General features: G+C 37.7%; 1 protein-coding gene across 13 annotated transcripts in view; it reads left to right on the plus strand.

The window, feature by feature from the left end:
- Positions 1–18,819, plus strand: part of LOC107101682 (collagen alpha-1(XXIII) chain-like) — a 185,511-nt gene that overhangs the window by 117,909 nt on the left and 48,783 nt on the right. For all 13 annotated transcript variants that reach the window (XM_015400725.1, XM_015400687.1, XM_015400749.1 and 10 more), the window contains exon 3: positions 18,157–18,201. In XM_015400725.1, the coding sequence (XP_015256211.1) occupies positions 18,157–18,201 (45 nt within the window). The remainder of the gene's footprint in view (positions 1–18,156; positions 18,202–18,819) is intronic.

The raw sequence follows: 18,819 nt of genomic DNA on the forward strand, positions 1-18,819 counted from the left end.
AGCAGGAGAGCAAAAGTCTGCTTCATATTAGGTCTAAAAATAAATCCTATTACATTAGATTTTAAACATGTGTATGAAGGAATGAAATTAACTTGAATAATTATTACAAAAATTTATAATATGAGAAAATGATTTATGCCTCATCTTACAGTGCCTTCACAGCTGATAGGAGGTAATTGGTCAACGAAATTGAACAGTTAATCACTTTGAAATGCATTTTTACCTTCTTCAAACTGTATTGCTGCTCTGTCAACTGACTTTCATGAATCATCACAGTTTCACAAAAATCCCTTAAGTTTCCAGAATTTTTGAAAACATGACCTCAGTTATTATGGAACCAAAAAGCAACCTGTTCCTGTGGGAAAAATACATTTTCCTCTATACCTAATTATTGCTTGAGCTATCATTGGCATCAAGCATTGGTCAGTCATTTTATGTCACATCTCAGGAGTTTTGTTCAATGCCCTTTGCGGAAATGTGTTGATGCTGCATGATAAGAGGGTTTTTTTAAGCTATACTCACAACATCCAAAGGTTCAGTGGAGGCTTTAAATATGGCGCTCCAAAAGCTTTTTTAAGAGATTGGCATGATTTTGCCCTTCAGATCATTCTTATGCTGTATAAACTGGATAAAAGTAGACTTCATGGTTGTATCAATTCTGGTTCTTAAGCAGCAAATCAGCTCCTAAACCAGGGGTTTCAGACTCATTTTTATGTCAGGCTACTTTGGAAAGTCTTTAAAAGGGCTGTTTGTGGCTGTGTAGAAATCAGTGACTTTTGGATTCATCATTTCATTTACAAAGAGCATGCTGCTCTAGTATTATAACCTACATCTATTTATTTTAAAGCTTTTACTGCTTTTGCACACATTGAAAAAGATTATCCACTTATTTTATAACATGATATGTTTTTTTTTTTTTTTGGCTCTTAAGGGCTGAATAAATTGCTGTGATGGGCTAAATTCAGCCCCCGGACCTTGAGTTGCACACAACGGCCCTTGGTCAGTATTCCTCCATATCTGTCCTCGAGGTCCATTTTAATGCATCTTTTAGATTTGTGTCTCTGCTTCAACACATTTGAGTCAAATAATCATGCATTAGTAGGACACTGGAGAACTATTGCACGCTGAGGAGGTAATTCAGCAATTTGACTCAGGTGTGGAAGCAGAGACGGATCTGAAAGGTGCTAGATAGAGGGCCTTGAGTGCCTGAAATGAGGAAGCATTGAGAAAGCCTGCTCTAGACCATCTTGCTCCCACTGTCGCGTTTGACTGTGTCTGAAATGCTGTTTTAGTTTCATGCTGCATGTGATGTGGTTTTGGCCTTTTAAATGTTATACAGATGCAGTTTTAGCCCGTTCTGTTCCTGTCTGTTAAATCAGAAGCACTGACCTTAACTCTTGCCATTAATACTTGTTTTAGTAAAGATGCTTTTATTTTTTTGCTCTGGTTTCTTATTTTAACCTCCTGGATGATTTGTTAATGAGCTTTTGGAGTCATTTTGTTAGACCATTCACTCCTTGAAAGTTTACCACTATTTAATGTTTTCTCTATTTGTGGATTCTTAATTGGCTCACTGTAGTTTCTTACCCTTAGAGAGCCTGCTTTATGTGGTCCAAAATGTTCTAATTAATAAATGTCTTGATTCTAGAGGTCTGGCAGTATTAGGCAGTATGGCTTAGGAAACTGAAATACACGTGTTGGTTTAAGTGCCTCATTTATGATCTAAACAGGGAGTGATTACTTTTTAACACAGAGACATGTTTGGTCAGATTGCAGCTTTCTGAATTAAATCATTTGAATGCTGCATTTTATGTTTAATAGGGTTCTGTACTTTGTAAGATGATAATTTCAAGTTAACATTTTACACTTATAGTTGCAAATGGCTGAATGTAAACTCAGTGCAAGTTGAGACATCAGACTGATCCCAGTCCTTCACCGACTGAATCAAAGGCTCGACAGCCATCCCAGCCATGTTCTCGCTCCAGGAACCTGAGCAGTTGGTCCAAACAAGGAGGCCAACAATCGGATAAAGTGACACATGACCTGCTCCTTGAGAGTTCACAGTGGGGCAAGTCTGCACCTGCCACGGCGTCAAAAAAACTGCTTGGAAAACGCACTTGCAAATGAAAACGAGTTTTTAAAGTTACTTACATCACAACCATGAAAAACTTTGCAGAAGGGGTACTGATATTTTAAAAGTTTCTAACATAGTAGATCACAATGCCTTGAAAATAAACAGACGTTCATCAATAAAAAAAACAATCTTAGATGCCCTTATTTAAAGATCATGACTTTATTAGTGATCATAGAAGAAGCTGCACTGTAGTCTGCAGATTTCCATACAGGCCAGCAGGAATTCATCAAGAATCTTATGATTTTATCAACTGATTTTTTTTTTATAATAATGTTCAATATTTACATTAGTCCCTTCAAGGCTTAATTCCCAAGCCACATCTGCAAAATGTTATGAGACAAAAAAATATCTAACAGAAACTTATGTTTAACTTGTATAAAGAAAATTTGTCCCCATCTCTGTAATTACAAACATATTACCAAAACCAATGAATTTTAGAGCCGGCCCAGATCCATATGGGGTTTGTTGGTTGCCTTAGAAATGATGGATCATTTATTTTTCCCAGCTTTGTTTTAAAGGAGCAAGAATTAATTGTTTTAGATATAAAGAACTAAAAAAGAGTTATCTGAAGAACTAAAGGTATCTTTTTAAATGGAATATGGTATGACACACATCAAGACTCAGTGTTGTTCGCCAGTCTTTTGTTTACATGCCAGGCTGTCTGCATGTGCATGTGTGTTCATGTGAATAGCTGTCACATAGTGCTTACCCCCTCCCTGCCCAGAAAGAGAACACGTCTAGGTCAATGAAACGTTGACTTTTCAAAAATAAGTTTTCTTCCTAACAGTATTATAAAGGTATAAGTAACTTATTTTTTTCATTGGACATGTTGGCTAATACATGCAACAAGGCTGAGAAGGGGCATTTGGGGCGAGTCAAGGTGGGGTTACAGCTGCAGTGGAGGTTGAGAGAGGCATCAGTTTTCACCTATCTTGTTTTGGTCTCCAACAGTGCTCAACAGCCCACCTAGTGGTGAAATTTCTCTTGTTGCTCCTTTAAACCAACCTTGTGCTGCAAGCTGGATTGTTGCAAGATCTGAGTTTTCAGTCAATACATCAAAAACTCCCGCTTACACGTCTGTCTCCGAACCACCAGCGGGTCGGACCAATGACGTGCCATCAGTGCTCTAAGGGGAGGGACATGTAGGATCAATGACAGTCAGAAGGGCCTTGCCGGCGCAACACAAACATGGCTACATGGAGTTCTCACCTGCTGATACCACAATTTACATGGTTTTAGCTAAAATAACTACAATTTTTCATTTTAAAAAAGGAGAAAAGAGAAGCAGTTTGTGCATTTGTAGATGGGAAAGATGTCTGTGCTTTTCTTCTGACAGGATTTGGAAAAAGTTTGATTTATCAGCTTGCTCCGCTAGTTGTGAAAACACACAAGAAGCAATAGATGATTTGCTGCTACGATTGGCTGAAAGCATATTATGGAAGGCGGATATTACGAACACGTCGACCAATCAGTTCTTACTATTGTACTAAACATCCCTCCTTTTCCCAAACAGACTGAATGTTAGCATCCAAGGTGGTAATGTAGAACTCTACTCAATTCTACAACTATCAATCCGGATACTGCCAGGTTACCTTTAAATGCTAACTAACTTATAAAAAAAGGGTTAGAAAAGTAAAGTTGTAGACACTTAAGAAAAGCAACCAATAATTACCTCATCATCAATCTCTGTATTCAACACTTTAATCCTGTGAAAGAATTTTAAAGGAGGTATTTAGTTCTTTTAATACAGTTTTCTATCCATTTTTGAATCTAACATAATCAAGCCTGTTGAAATTTACCCTGAAGATTGAGATATTGGTTGACATCCCTTATTTTCATGGCTATAGGTGCAAGTTGGATGATTTACAGCAAACCATGCAGAGATAATGTAAATCAAAGGAACCTGCAGAAGTCCTAACTCTGTGGTTGCTCATTGTTGGTATTTCTTCCTTTAAGAAGGAAAAGGTGTCTATGAGAGGCTTTGTGTATAATGGTCTACTCTTTAAACAACACTTTTTTTCATTTACCAGAGTTTTGGTGTAAAAGGCCACTGTTTTCATTACTTTCAGGATTAGATGGTATTTTAAAGTTTTAAGGGTCTTTTGTGCATTTCCCCACATTTGAACAACAAGATTTAATGTTCTTTTATACACCTCTTAGATTTGTTTTCATAAATAAAAACAAAACCTGTGCTCTTAGTATCTGCTAATTAAATCCAGTGTAACCAAATGCCTTTATGGAGTGCATAAAGTCAGCTGCCATGGATCTAAACACCTATATAAATCCAGCTGCTCCTTGAAGGCATCAGGATTGCTCAGAAATATGCTCTGTAAGGCTGTTTATGTAAAAAGATATGGACAAAGATTTTTTTTGCTTCTGGATTTGCAATGCTTATAGAGACATATCCCAAACGATTTCTGAAATACTGGGACTGTAACACAAACGCCCTATATATTTCTTGCAAAGCCACTGTATGTTTATACAAATGCATTGTACCACAAGTCTAAGAATGGCATACACAAGAAGTGCCATGTGAAGAAAGTGAGCTAGAAAAGGGAGTTTAAGAGTTAAGAGCCGCAAGGAGACAACAATTCTTTGTACTAGGGTTAAAAAATATGCCATTTTACCTGCATCGTAGATATCGTTAGATTAATTATTCACACACTTCCATGTTTGGTCAAAAGTCCTCTGTTGTGTTAATTGCTAATAACTGAAATGCAGATTCTTTTTTGGTGCCATCAGATCAGAGACAATTTCATTTCGATGGTTAAAAGGAGAAAAAAAGCTATAAAAATATGCTTTGTAAAGAAGTACAGAAAGAACAAAATTAACAACACACTAAAGACATTGCATGATATATAGAGTATATATATATATATATATATATATATATATATATATGATTCAAATGGTGCGGATTCGAATGGAACGGAGAACAATCAGTTTTGTTTTTTTTTTGCGTTTATTGGCGCAGTTTAGATGGTGAGAAACTATTAGAAGCATTTTTTTAAAGTAACAGATAACATAAGAACTTTAATCAAACCAAACTCCAAAATAATGCATTTTACCCCACTGTCTCTTTTCATTTCTATAGATCTTTTAATTTCAGAAATTACCCCCCCAAAAAAAAATTACCCAAGGCTCTGCAGTTTTGTTTTATACGTTTTTCTTGCTTCACTATTATTTTTCTCACTGGCCACTTCAAAACTACTCAATAAAGCATTTCATCCCCTTTAACCTCTCAGTTAGTGTTCTTCCAGTCACCTGTGTCATTCTCTGCTAAAGAATAACCATTTAATCTACCCCGGGACCAACTGATATCAAGAAACACTTTTCTAGGAGTGGTTGGCAGCTGTAAGATTTCCTGCTTTCACAATGGTTTCCAATGCCGCAGTAATTTGGCTGTCTGTTTCAAGTGCCAGAAAGACATGAGAAAAAACAGACCAAGGAGCTGATCCAAGGTGAGAGCTAAGAGACCCAGGGGTGAGATACCTGCAAATAAGTGCATAATAGTTGTGGTAAAAACCCGAATTGGTTTCAGAATTGGCTGAAACCTTACAGGGAAGCGAGGTTAGATTTTAATTTAAAGAAGGCTGAGTCACAGTAGAAAAGTATGGGTCTCTTTCTAGTGGGGTTTATCTGGGTTCAAGCCTTCTTTTGAACATTGGCACCATGTTTTGTCAAGCATGGTCCACACATTGTCTTATTTAACAGCCACATACACACACACGTATATCTATACTGCAGTTAAAAGTCACGGTGATTATTGTACTTCTGTGTGCCTTTTTAGTTGAATACTCTCTTCATCCCCAGCTCTCTGGGTTTTGACTTAACTTGTTCCAGAACATCAAACTAAAACCACATTTTATGAATGAATAAAGCACAAAAAGATAAAAGAGCATTTTATCCCCCTTTCAGACCACCATTCACCCAAAATGGTCTGGCTCTAAAGGAAACAAACACCTCAAAATACCCATGTCAAATTACTGCTCCTCTACATTACGTTTATCACATTAAGAAGCCCCAGATGGATGCACCAAACTTTGAATGTTAAAGGTGCATTGTCTTAATGTTAAAGCGGATGCTGCTTTGGGTCATGTATGTGTGGGTTTCACATATCTAGACATCTTGGAAGATCAACAAATGGCCTCCGATCTGATCTGATCCACAAACATAACCCTTATTCTTTACTCTATAAGCCAACAGTGGTTGCCATCCCCCCTCTATAGGCAACCGACTCCATTCATCACAGAACTCATCGGTTCCCACGTCTAAAAGCAGCGATTAGCTCTAAGTTTTCCAAAGAGGTCTCTGAGAACTACTGAATTCACACATGTTGGACCTCCCCTTGTGCCGAAACCTGAACTGTAGAATAATATGTAAATTAACCCGGATTTTTCTTTTTGAAAGTCTCTTTGGTTAATGTCCTCTTGGGTAAAAAAAAAATCCAACAACAGGGTTGCAATCCCTACATATAAAAGATAAAAGAAAATTGAAATTTGTTTATTTATATTATTTTTTACTCATATATATTTTTTCTTTTTTGACAACAAATTGAACCTTGTAACATGTACATATACACTCTTACATTCACTCATGCATTCACCATTTAAACCTGCCTTTGTCTAGTTCCAAAAATATACAAAGCCCTTTAGATTAAGGCATGTTTACTTATTTTTATTCATTAAAAACAGAATGCAGAACCATTGAATTTGTAAATACAGGGATGGATTTAACCAGAACCTCTCAACCCTACAATCCCCTCATGTGTGATTTTGAAGCCTGAGCATCTACTGGTCTATTCCAGTGAGGTCTTAATAGATCTGGCTACAGAAAACAGTCATTTTGGCAACATCCACACATTTCCTTGAGCTTAAGTTTTCTGAAGTTTCTGAAGTTTTCCTCCAATATCTTATTTCATTAATTTTTTATTTTTTTTTCTTTATTGGGGAAATGATAATTAACACAGTCAGATAAACACAAATCAAATTAAAAATTTTGCCAAATAAAACAAAAAAAAAATCGCCATCAGAGCCAGGGGTTCTTCACACACTGCTATGCCGAGAGAGGGCCGCTGAAGACGGGCTACTGTTAGCCCTGGCTGCCATTAGCCTCGGAGGTCCGCTGGTCGCTGTATAGCTGTCAACTTCGGAATTTTTTTTTAAATTACGCATTAAATCGGTAAATGGACCATATAGTGACGATTTAAAGTATAATATTCTCGCCTCAAATGATCTTAAAACGTATTTCTATTGAACAACAGCAACAGGAAAGAGAACTTTTAACTTTCAATGGAGCGCTCCATTGAAAGCTGCTGATGCCGCAGTGCATGCTGGGACAGCTGTCAATCTCAAGAACGGACAAGTCTGCTCTGATGCATGCTGGGTAAATATGGAGAGGCGAGAACAACATCCGGGGACTTTGTCTGTTCTCGGTCTTGGCGTTCTATTGAATTGGCAAGAGGCTGATGACGTTTCACAAGTACACCAGCACATGAGAACACGCAAGTACACATATTGAGAAACGGCCACAGAGCTTTGGCCAAATTTGCGCTCTTTCGTTTCTGTTTAGGTACCAGCTAATGCTATTTTAAGCAGTACAGCTAGATGGAACATATTCAGTTGGAGAGCCTTTTTGTATACACTCTGTGTGTACAAAATGACAATAAAGTCTGTCTAAGTCTGGCTTTTTGTGAAGTTTGTGTTGAGGTGGTTGCTATGATACTGGTGATGAATAAAAGTTCACCTCAGTGATTTTTTTGCACATTTGAACCATTCACTCAGATTCTTTAAAACTAAAGCAGTAGAATGGTGCTACTGACTTACTGTAATGACGCTATTACGGTACTTTCCTATAGAACATGACCAACGTCTCCCAAAGAGGGATTGAATTCAGTTTTCTTAGTCAAATGCTAATTTTTTTTGAGGATTCTGTTGAGTTATTTCTAAACCAATTTGAGATATTGTTTGTTCTTAATTATAACCATTTCTCTCTTTGTATAGCACCAAAGCCAGGGGAAATTCCTGGTTGTGTAACAGAGAATCGACTCATTTAAAAAAATAGTCTGTTGTTGTATTAGAATAAGGAGACAAACAGAAATACCTTCAGGGAAAGACAAACGTCTTCATTGTTCAGTTTGTTCTCTTTCATCATCAAACAACTCCAAGATTCTCTTTAAAAATCTACTTTGATTAATCTCCCACCAAACATTTTAAAGTGATGAATAATGTTCAAAAGTCAAAGGCTAATTTGAGTCAGGAAGTGCAAATTTCACAGCAGTTCCCTGATTTCTATGAAACATAAATGACTAGCAATTAATTCACTTGTCAAAAGGAAATGAAGCATAAATACATTTCAAAAGATTCAAGTAAAATGTAGAGCTAAATTAAACAAACAAACAGCATCACTGAGTGGATGCTAATTCATTTTAAATGAAAAGTTACTGTAACAATAATTAATGGAAAGATCTTTGCTCATGTTGAACTTTTTGCGGTGTGTTGACAGAAGTTTAACTGCTGTTAAATAACGTTTTGACTGTGTGGAAACGTAAGAGACTTTCTCGCTCCACAGAGAAAACAAAATGTTGGTTTTGCAGCACTGAAAAGACTTTCTGTCCTGTGCAGAGCCACCCATTTGAATTTGGGGAGGCAGCCCTGAGCTTGACTGAATTAGACGTATGCAGATATTTTAGTAACAGAACATGTTAGAAATGCATAACAACGTTAATCAAAGTAGAGATAAATGAAGTCATTTTACACATAGAAGTCGCTCATTGTATTTGTGTCACTTGTTAAATGCTGGCCATTATTGCTTAGAGCTAAATCTTTTAGCCTTTACCAATTTTTTGGCTCCATTTTTAATCGAGTTTGTTATTTTATGTGCATGCACCTTATTTTTCTAAGAGCCTTGTGCATAAATGTGTCAGAGCATAAAAGTAATTTTGCTTGGCCATTTACTCCTTGAAAGGTTTACAACTGTTTACTGTGTTCTCTATTTGTGGATTCTTATGTCTTACACTTAGAGAGCCTACTTCACGTTGTCCAAAATGTTCCAATTAATTAATTTCTTGATTCTAGAGGTCTGACAGCATTAAGTCCTGGTCGTGGCTTAGCTTTCAATTAACCAATTTCAGCTCCAGGAGTGAAAACCAGACATGCCTTCTGGGACTGTTTTCCTCCTCTGAGGAGTCACACCACTCAGCTTCTTTGGAAAAGCTTGTTCTACTATGCTGGAAAGGAGGCTGTGACCGATTGTTGAACCTCGAATATAAGAGAAGCAGTGTGGCTTTCGTCCTGGTTGCTAAACTGGATCAGATCTTAGAAAGGGTCATGGGAGCTTGGTCGTTTGGCCAACATGTGTTTTTTGGATTTGGAGGCTTTTGAATGTGTCCTTCTTAGTGTTTTATTGGGGATGGTGCTAGGATACCTGAATTAATGTGCCCTATGAAGATGTACGTCAAAATTCTCGGCACTCAGGAAAAAAAAAAACGTGTTCCAAGTGTCACTGATCCTGTTTTATGGTGTTCATATAGGGTAGCACAATAAAACGTAGTCCTGGACAGGAGAATGTCTGGATTCAGAACCTTAGAGTCTATTTTCTTGTTAGTTTCATTTTGCAGATGAGGTGATTCTAGCAGTTTCCTCAGGATCATGACCTTCTATATGCACTTGAGCTGTTTGCCATCAAATATGAATGAGAGTTGTTTATGACAAGGTAGACTACCCTCGCCAGGTCAAAGGTCATTCACAGCTGTACAAGATTTAAAGGTTTTCATTAGAGTACATTAATAATGTCGTCTAATATATACTTCAGTTCACCAAAATACAGTTTTTGATCTTTAATCCCTGGACTGAGATAGGTACTCAGTAAGATGAGGGATCAGATATCTACAGAATAAAAAATTGCGACTACCATAAAGAAATTGGTTCTTAGCCTGTTATAAAAAGGCCCTGTTACATCTTCATGCTCTAAGTGCTACTCTGTCATTCTGCCACATCAAGAAGTGTCATCTCTTATTTCTCTGTCAGATGAGAACAGTGTTTACTGTTTGGCTTCGGTCTCTTTTAACAGTGGAGAACATTATTCATGGCTGAAAAATGTTAAAACCTTAATGCTGCATACTGGATTATTATCAAATCCTTCGCACTTAACAGTTAAAAAGTTCTTGTGAAATAATATTTCGAAGCTGGCATGAAAACATGTGGAATATACATTAAATTACCTTTGTGAGTTCACAAAATAATGCTATTTTTAATCCAGTTTTAATGAATGATTATTTGATCTTTGATTTTAGTCAGGATTGTTGTCGTTTAGCTTTTTTTCATCCGATTGTACCCACAATGAGAAGGAATGGATATTCATCAGAGGGACTGAACCTCGTCTGACCCGATGGGAGATATAGGGCAGCTGGAGAACGAATCATCACCATGTGAATCACATCCGCAGTCTCTTTCTCGTTCTGTCGCTGTTTACTTCCACAGCATGTGTCCCCCATCTTACCCGAACCGAATGGGCTGAGCAGGCGAACAATGACAGATCCAGGAGACGGCAATGCAGAAGTTGTTTTGTTTCAGGAAAAGAGGCTTTACAGCTGTCAGCAGGCCAAGCAGCGACAACACAAACAGAAGGAGGGGGAATCCTCAGGATAATACAATCACACATTAGTAAACAACAACCCAAATCTTCATGAGCAAATAAATGTTTCATGGACAAATACGGGAAACAAGTCTCTCAGCAATTATAAACAAAGGTTTGCATGTTTAGGAATAGATAATCGGGGCTCGATGGTAAGATTTTTTCTGTCAGGACCTGCAGACGTTGAAGACAGTAGAGCTTTGATGCAGGAAAACTGAAGTTTTAGTTACTGTAATTATAAAGGAATGGATCAAATCCCTGTTCTTAGATTTTAGAGAAACTAAATAGCCTTGATAGAGAACGTGTTTTTAGTCATAGCCTCCAGCTAACAGCAGGCCAGTCTTCATTTTTTCCCAAATACTCCTCTTCCTCAGCTGAAATTTGATTTTCTGCCGTCACAGGAGGATTCAGAAACATGTAAGAGTGGGAGGGTGGACATGTGTGTTTCTGTGTGTGCGATTTTTTAGAAGAAGGTGGGGGTTGATGGACAGATGGAAGTAAGTCCTGTGGTTCGGCATTCAAAGTATCACATTCTCCTATTTTCAGCTGACTCCTTATTGCTCCCAGTTGTTGGTTTAAACAAAATGGGGCCTGAAAGAAGGAAAGGTCGGAGTGTCGCCTCCCGGATTTCCAACGCTTTGTTCCCTGGAAACACTTCATTTGAAAGAAATGTCACAGTAGCTAAATCAAGCCAAGCTATGGGTGTAAACATAGAACGCGCACCCACCAAAGATAGAATAGAAGAGTTGAAATAGTGTCCAGCACTTAAGCTGCTTTGTTTGCACCAGGTTAACCAAAACATTTGTTGTTTCCTCACACAGATTTTTCACACACCTAAAATGTCAAAGAAGGTGGGTGTGCTTGACTGTGGGCCCCCCTTTGTCAGACCTTGGACTGCTTGATGTTTTACCCTCTTTATATAGGGAGGAGCTATATGTGGAGTCTGACATACAGTGCCTCAGGCCAGTGTGTAAACACATGTACACACACATTTACTTTACAGTTCAGATGGAGTTCATTGTGTGCTCTTTGCTGCCATCCCGTTCCCAAGGAGCCATTCATGTGCTGAGTCGAGAGAACTTGAGAAAGTTAGGGTCCAGATCCAGTTTTTCTTTACGCCTTTCTGATTTGGAGCTCTGAGTTTTTACACTCTATTCTAATTTCTCTTTAACTGTCGTGATATATGAAGATATAAGAACAGCTAAAAAGAAACAAGGGCGATGTGATGCTGCATATTATTAAGGACTGGATGTCAAAAAGGGTTTCTAGAATTTAAAAACAATGGCAGACTTTAAACTGTCTTCAGCTTCATATTTTTACTGGTTTTTCTGGTTGGTGTAGCCACCATCGCACTAAAAGATCTCATCTTCTCTCACTTTCTTGCAGCCTGAATGAGGCGCAAATGTGACTTTCAAACAGCTTCTTATGTTTTATTTTTCTAATGCTTCCTGTTGTACTAATGCTAAAAATTTACATTTACTGGTCAGAAAAAAGTTGGGTTTTTTTTTCAAACTGCCATTCTCTATTTAATGTATAAATACGTTTCTGTCATTTCTTAGCAGTGGGTAACCTCAAGGCTCTCTACTAGGACCCCTTCTTTTCTCTCTGTAACTCCTGCCATTGAGTCAAAACAAGCTTTGGCTGCAACAAGTTGTTAAAATAACGACAATTTTTTTTTATTGGATTTGAAAAATAAAATCTAATAAAACTAGATCAGTGCCATCTCACCAAAAATAAACGGTGCAATACGGACAAGTGAGTCAGACAGCAGTGTGACAGTGGAGCTGACATCCTGTTTGATATGAAGTTAGCATGTAGCATAGCACTTATTTATTCTAAAGCTGAAAGTGTATTTTAAGGTTTCTTTTTGAACTAGGTCTTCATTTAATCACCTCTAGGTCAAATTCCAAAGTACTTTGACTAATTTCACCTGAGCAGGATGCTATTCCATGCAGTTTTATTTAAGCCCATAACACAAATCTTTATTCTACAAAAGAAAAAACCTACACTTGCTAATTACACTGCTGCTTCTGGCATTAGGATGACCTTAAGGTTCCTTCTTGAAAACAGCAGCATGCTGAGAAGTAAACGCAGGACTGAGTGGCTCTGCACTGATTAAAAGGAAGCTTTTCATATGTTTGACTTTTGCTTTTGAAAGTAAAACAGATGTCATTTAAAAACAAATAACACCCCCTAATGTTTCTTTATATAACATTCTCACATCTGTTTAAAATCAGACAGTTTTACTATAGAGTTGTTAACTTAAAATAATCAGCTTCTAGGAAGCAAGAGAAACCATAAATAAGGACTTTTACATGTTTCATATTATAAATCCTCCATTGCCCAATTAAAAAAAATAAAGAGCAAAAGTACCAGCGAGGTCAATAACTCCTTATTTCAGCATTTATCGCATTTCTCTGGAACAGGAATTTGAACTACGCTGGCAATTACTGTTGCTCAGCTGTTTTTCCCATTATTTCCCCAAACCGATCCAGTTCTCCATCAGCTTGTCATCACCCACCTTCATTTGGCCTCAAATCTGCCACTCAGGACCGATCACACTCCCACATTTTGGTCAATCTGACGCCTGCTCTTCCAGAAGTTGGCTACAAACTTGTCGGCTTGCAGACCGCTGCCGTTAGTCTCAAGTTGAGGTGTAGCGAGGGTGTACCCTGCAGACCTAAATGCTTTGATGCATGTACCTGCCGATTCTTACCCCTTTAAATGCCATGCATTTACAATTAAAATAGTATTGCATCTTTAAACATGATTTCCTGTTCTTCTATTTCTGGAATTGTCCATTTCTAATATTTAATTACATTCTCTCTCCCTACAACCAAACATCTGCTACAAAAGAAACTATTTACACTGTATTTGTGTGGCAGTACAGAATAAAGCTTGAGCTCTAACAGATTTAAAAGAATAAAAACAAAGGTCAAAGCTAAGGATTGGAGAAAAGTTTCAGCCTGGGCCAATCATCATCCTCAGTTTACTTTAGCCGTTCCTCCGCCACTTCCTTAATCCTTTGGCTCCAAAAGTATTTATAGGTTGTTGATGTTGCGTAAAGGAAGTAAGGAAGGATTGAAGTGGGAGAGATGGATGCAAAGAGGAGGTTGAGGAAGAGAATAAGCAAGCTCTTTGAAATAGCAGGCTGAGTCAGGAAATGATTATGCTGCTACAATAATGCCAATAATGAAAACAGAGAAAACGTCTCCAGCCACAAGCACTTAGCATCAGAAACTCAGTATGGTTTCCATTTTTTTTTTTTTTTTTACGAACGTAGAAAAAGATTTAAGTGTTCCGATGTCGATAGAGAGGCAAATGTGCCTCTTGGACCCAAAGTTGACATAACCACTTTATATCAAAGACCACTTTAAAATAACTGTACAGGCGCAGTGAGTAGCACTGCTGCCTTGTAGCAAGAAGGTTCTGGGTTCGATTCCCGGCCTAGGGTCTGCATGTTCTCCCTGAGCATGCATGGGTTCTATCCGGGTACTCCAGCTTCCTCCATCAGTCCAAAAACATGACTGTTAGGTTAATTGGCTTCTCTAAATTGTCCTTAGGTGCAAGTGTGTGCATCATTGTTTGTCTCTGTGTCACCCTGTGATGGATTGGCAACCTGTCCAACATGTATCCCTCCTCTCGCCCATTGACACCTGGAGATAGGCACCAGCAGCAGATTAAGCGTGTAAAAAAAAAATGGATGGATGGAGTCTGTATGCAGAGGTGGAAGAAGATGGTGGGAATGTGTTGGATGAGTCCAATATATTCTCTCATGGTATTCCTCCTGCTTTTCTGTTCCCATAGTTTGTTACAGGGGTTCTCAAACCTTTGTTATCTGAACACATATGTAATATAAGGCAATAGAGACACAACAGCCTACTATGTAAAGTTTAAATGTTCATTGTTTTTACCTCCACACCTACACATACTGTAATTTGCAGTATATTACACCCAAAAAGTACAAATGGTTTTACAAAAAAAAACACGTAACACATAACTGATACGAATGCACTGCACTAATAATCTGACCCAATCTGTAGAAAATGATTCAGCAAAAAGAATATCAGCAACAGTAGTTAATATGAACTGCACCACAATTAGAAAACAAAACAGTAGTCAGTAACTACTGTAGGGACGATAGTAGTTCAGTTCAACCATCATATAAATAATGTTGGCAAATACTTTCATTCACAGGTTAGCTAATGAAAGGGCTTTGATTTGTTAGCATTGTTATGTAATGCCTGGATCATTTAAGAACAGCTTCAGTCTAAGTCCATCTTCTGCATCTAGGCTGCTTCTGAGTTCACATTTGGTCAAGGCGAGAGCCTTTCTCACATATATAGGATTTTGTAAAAGGAAACTGTAAGTATGCAGCTTTTGTAGCAAGGGAAGGGTACTCACTTTGTCTTGCTATCAAGAAGTCCATCAGGGCTTGTCTGCCTGCAGCAGATGGGGTGGAATGGGTTAGCCTTCTGACTCTGGAGTTTGTGTTTTCAGAAACTCCAGAGCGATTGGTGCTTTTTCTATCAGCAAACCTTCCAACAATTCAGAAAAAGTCTCTAACTTTGCAGCAGTTCTTGTTGATGTCATGGACTCCCCGAAGACTGTTTTGATGATTGATTTTATTAGTTATTCTTAGCCACTGAATCAAAGTAGCAGACATTTGTGGACAAACACTGATTTAAAAAAAGTCAATATAACAGGATCCAAAAAGTAAAACCAAAGTAATTCTAATTTTCTCTGCCTTCATCCATGACGAAAACAAAGGGAACAGCATAAAAGAAAACAGAAATGGTCAATAAAAAAAAAAGTTTGACATATCAAACAATTGCAGCAGATAATGAACTGAGGGAAGGCAAATGTTTAGAGAGGGAAGCAGAACATCAACAATGACATTTTAAAAGGCAATAAAATTCTGACATGTAAACATTGAATAGTAAACATGGAAATAAAAATCATGTCAAAATATCTATGATAGAGTGTAAAACAAAAGCAAAGATTGTGGAACAGATAAAAATCCATCACTTTACGTTAAAGATTAAGTTTTTTAACTATTGCAATGTTTATGCTAAAATCTTTATTTAGTGTTTTTGTGATTTTTTTGTATGTGGCATTTTTATAATGAAAAAAATTCAATACTAACATATAAGCAAAAATAAATAAAAAAAACCAAGGTTCAACCAAAGGCATTATTGAATAGGTGATTTCTTTTTTAGCACTCTTGAATCAGGTATGTCATCATAGGTGGTGCATCTGTGCATGCACTGTGGTAAGTCAGTGTTTTATCAAACATTTCCTAACTCTTCAGTCAACTTTTCCATCATGTCTGCTTTTCTCTAATTATGAAACCATTAAACAACACGAAAGCATGCTTTTAATGGTGGTGTAATGGTGTGAGGGATATTTTCTTGCCACACTTGTGTTATGCCAAAACCTACGGAGTATTGTTACTGACAATGTGATCAAAGTGTATCCATCATCTGATGACTTTCCAGCAGGATAATACACCATGTCATTAACAAAAAACATCTCAGACTGCTTGACAGCAATGAGTTTGCTATAATTAAAGGTTTCTACAAACACCAGATCTCATTCCAACAGAGCACCTTTGGGATGTGATGAAAAGGGAGATTGGAATCATGGATGTGCAGCCGACAAATCTGCATTATCTATGTGATGCCAACACATTAATAAGGCTAAAGTCTCTGATGAATGTTTCCAGTACCCTTTTGAATATATAACAGCAAGGATTAAGGCAGTTCTGAAGACATAATCAGTCTTCAGGCTGAAATGGCCAAAGCATGGAAACGTTTGGGTGTTCCTCCCTCCTACATCATGTAACCTGAATGTGTAGATCTAGCTACTATAGGGGATTACAGGGGGAGCGGTAGTGATGCTGCAGGAGTTTACAATCTGAGCATTCTCAGGTGATATTTCTTTAAAAAACAATGTATATTGGAAGAATGGTATATCTTGAAACCTGTAACTGGCCCATGCCTACACATAACTAAAACCAAAAGAAACATCTGTATGTTGCACAAAGACAAAATACATGGTTATGAAATGTTTTTTATTGGTTCAGAATGGAAGCATAAAATAGTGTTTTTAATTTAGCCACTATTTTTTGATCATGGGATAAATGTCTATATTGTTCTCTCTTGTTTAGGTTTTTAAATGCCTATGGAATACTGAAAAGGAATTAGTAGATTTAAAATGGTTAACTTTCACTTTAAAGGGCTGCTATATAATGGCAGTGCTGTTTAGAAAGATTTAGTGCTAAGAGATGTAATTTAAATTCAAGAAAAAACAGTTATATGAACTAAAATGACTGCATATGCATTGGTTTAATGATTATTTAGGCTGACAATATTTCCAGATCAAGATCATTAAAATTCCTAAGCTTTTAGAAATAAGCCCTTTTTAATGCTGTATACTCAGGAATAAAGCCCAGCTTTTGCATCCACCTGTGTAAGCACGGGGGTCAGTGTTAATTCAGCCGCATGCTGCCTGTTAGTGAGCATGACTAGCTGCATTATTGGTCAAATAAATCTGTTTTAAAGCTAATGAAATCTTCACAGAGATTCCTTTTATTTACCGTAAAAAATTTTAGAGTAACCATTTATTAAAAAAAAAAACAGTAAGATGCTATTAAAGCCCTCCATCAGTGTTATCATTAGTTTTTAGGATGCTGTTTTATCTATTAGAAGCAGATTTTTTCCCAAGGTAACCAGACGCAGATTTGCTTGACTAATTATGTTCTGCCAGACAGGGTGAAGCTGTCAGCTTCACTGCTGTGACTCACTTTGCCAGAGAAAATACATTGTTTAGCTCATTCTTTGCCTGTGCAACCTTTTTTTTTTCTGCAGCCCCTCCACATGCTGCAATTCTTTGACTTGCTACTGTACAGTTCTCACAAAACTGTCTCCAAGTGAATTCGCCTTAAATAACATAGACTGCATTGTAACAAGGTAGAATTTGATGCACATCAGCGTCTGTTTAGAGGTGATTCATGGTCGGCAGCAGCATGTGGTCTGAGATTGACGTTGGCTCGGGGGGTAAATCATTTATTTCTCAGTCCCTCTGCAGTACTCCTGCTATTTATCACTGCTTCCCTCCTCCATCAGCAACAGAAATCTTTTTAGCAGGAAGGCACAGTTTTGAGTTGTATCATGCGAGGGTTAAAGGGAAGCAACGGGCTGTGCTCCAGCGTGGGAAAGTTTTTTATAATAAAACTGATGTTGTAAATTCAGCACTTCACTTTAAAAGTTGTTTTCATATGTTCTGGAATCACTAAAGCCAAACTAATTAATTCTTGAAATGCTTTTTTCTTGTCCCTGATGGGAAATTTTTAAGAGAGTAATTCCTCTCCCTGTGTGTCTCTGCAGGGCCTCCAGGAAAACGTGGACGGATTGGAAAGAAAGGCGAACCTGGTTAGTAAAACCCATCATCCATTTAATTTCTTTATTTCTCCTCCTTTTCTCTTTTTCCACACTCCTTTCCTCTTTTCCCTTTTAACCTTTTTTCTTTTTCTGGGTGAGCTGAGGAGCTTGAGCCAAGGGCTGGTAAAGGCAGTGATCCGTGAGTCAGGTCGCAGGATGGTGGGCTGCTTGTTCTCATTGCAACCTATCATGAGCCAGTGTTGTGTTAATTTCCACCATGTGGCTGTGGTAACTTTGCCCAGATGTCGCTCCATGTTGCTGAGCGGTAGCAGCTGCAGCATATCGACCCTAATGAGTCTCCTTTGCCAACATCGCTGCTCGACGTTATCATTTCTGTCCAAACCGCTAAATGCTCACTGTAGAAGCAGGGTGGTGACTCTTGCCAAAAGAAAGGTCACTGTCACAGATGTTCTACAAGTTTGAGTCATTCTGAGGAAGTAGAGATTCTGAAAACAGAATTAGTTTATATTATTTTGATCAGTGATGAAGCTGTGGAGTCAGATAGGGAGTATTCTGGATAATGATTCACTGTTGTGGTTGTGTAATATATGAGATCTGTCCTTACGACAGGGTTAAGTAATAATTTTCAGTCTTTTTGATAAAGTTTTA

This window comes from Cyprinodon variegatus, unplaced genomic scaffold (assembly GCF_000732505.1).
Source record: "Cyprinodon variegatus isolate N-32 unplaced genomic scaffold, C_variegatus-1.0 Scaffold31, whole genome shotgun sequence".
NCBI lineage: Eukaryota > Metazoa > Chordata > Actinopteri > Cyprinodontiformes > Cyprinodontidae > Cyprinodon > Cyprinodon variegatus.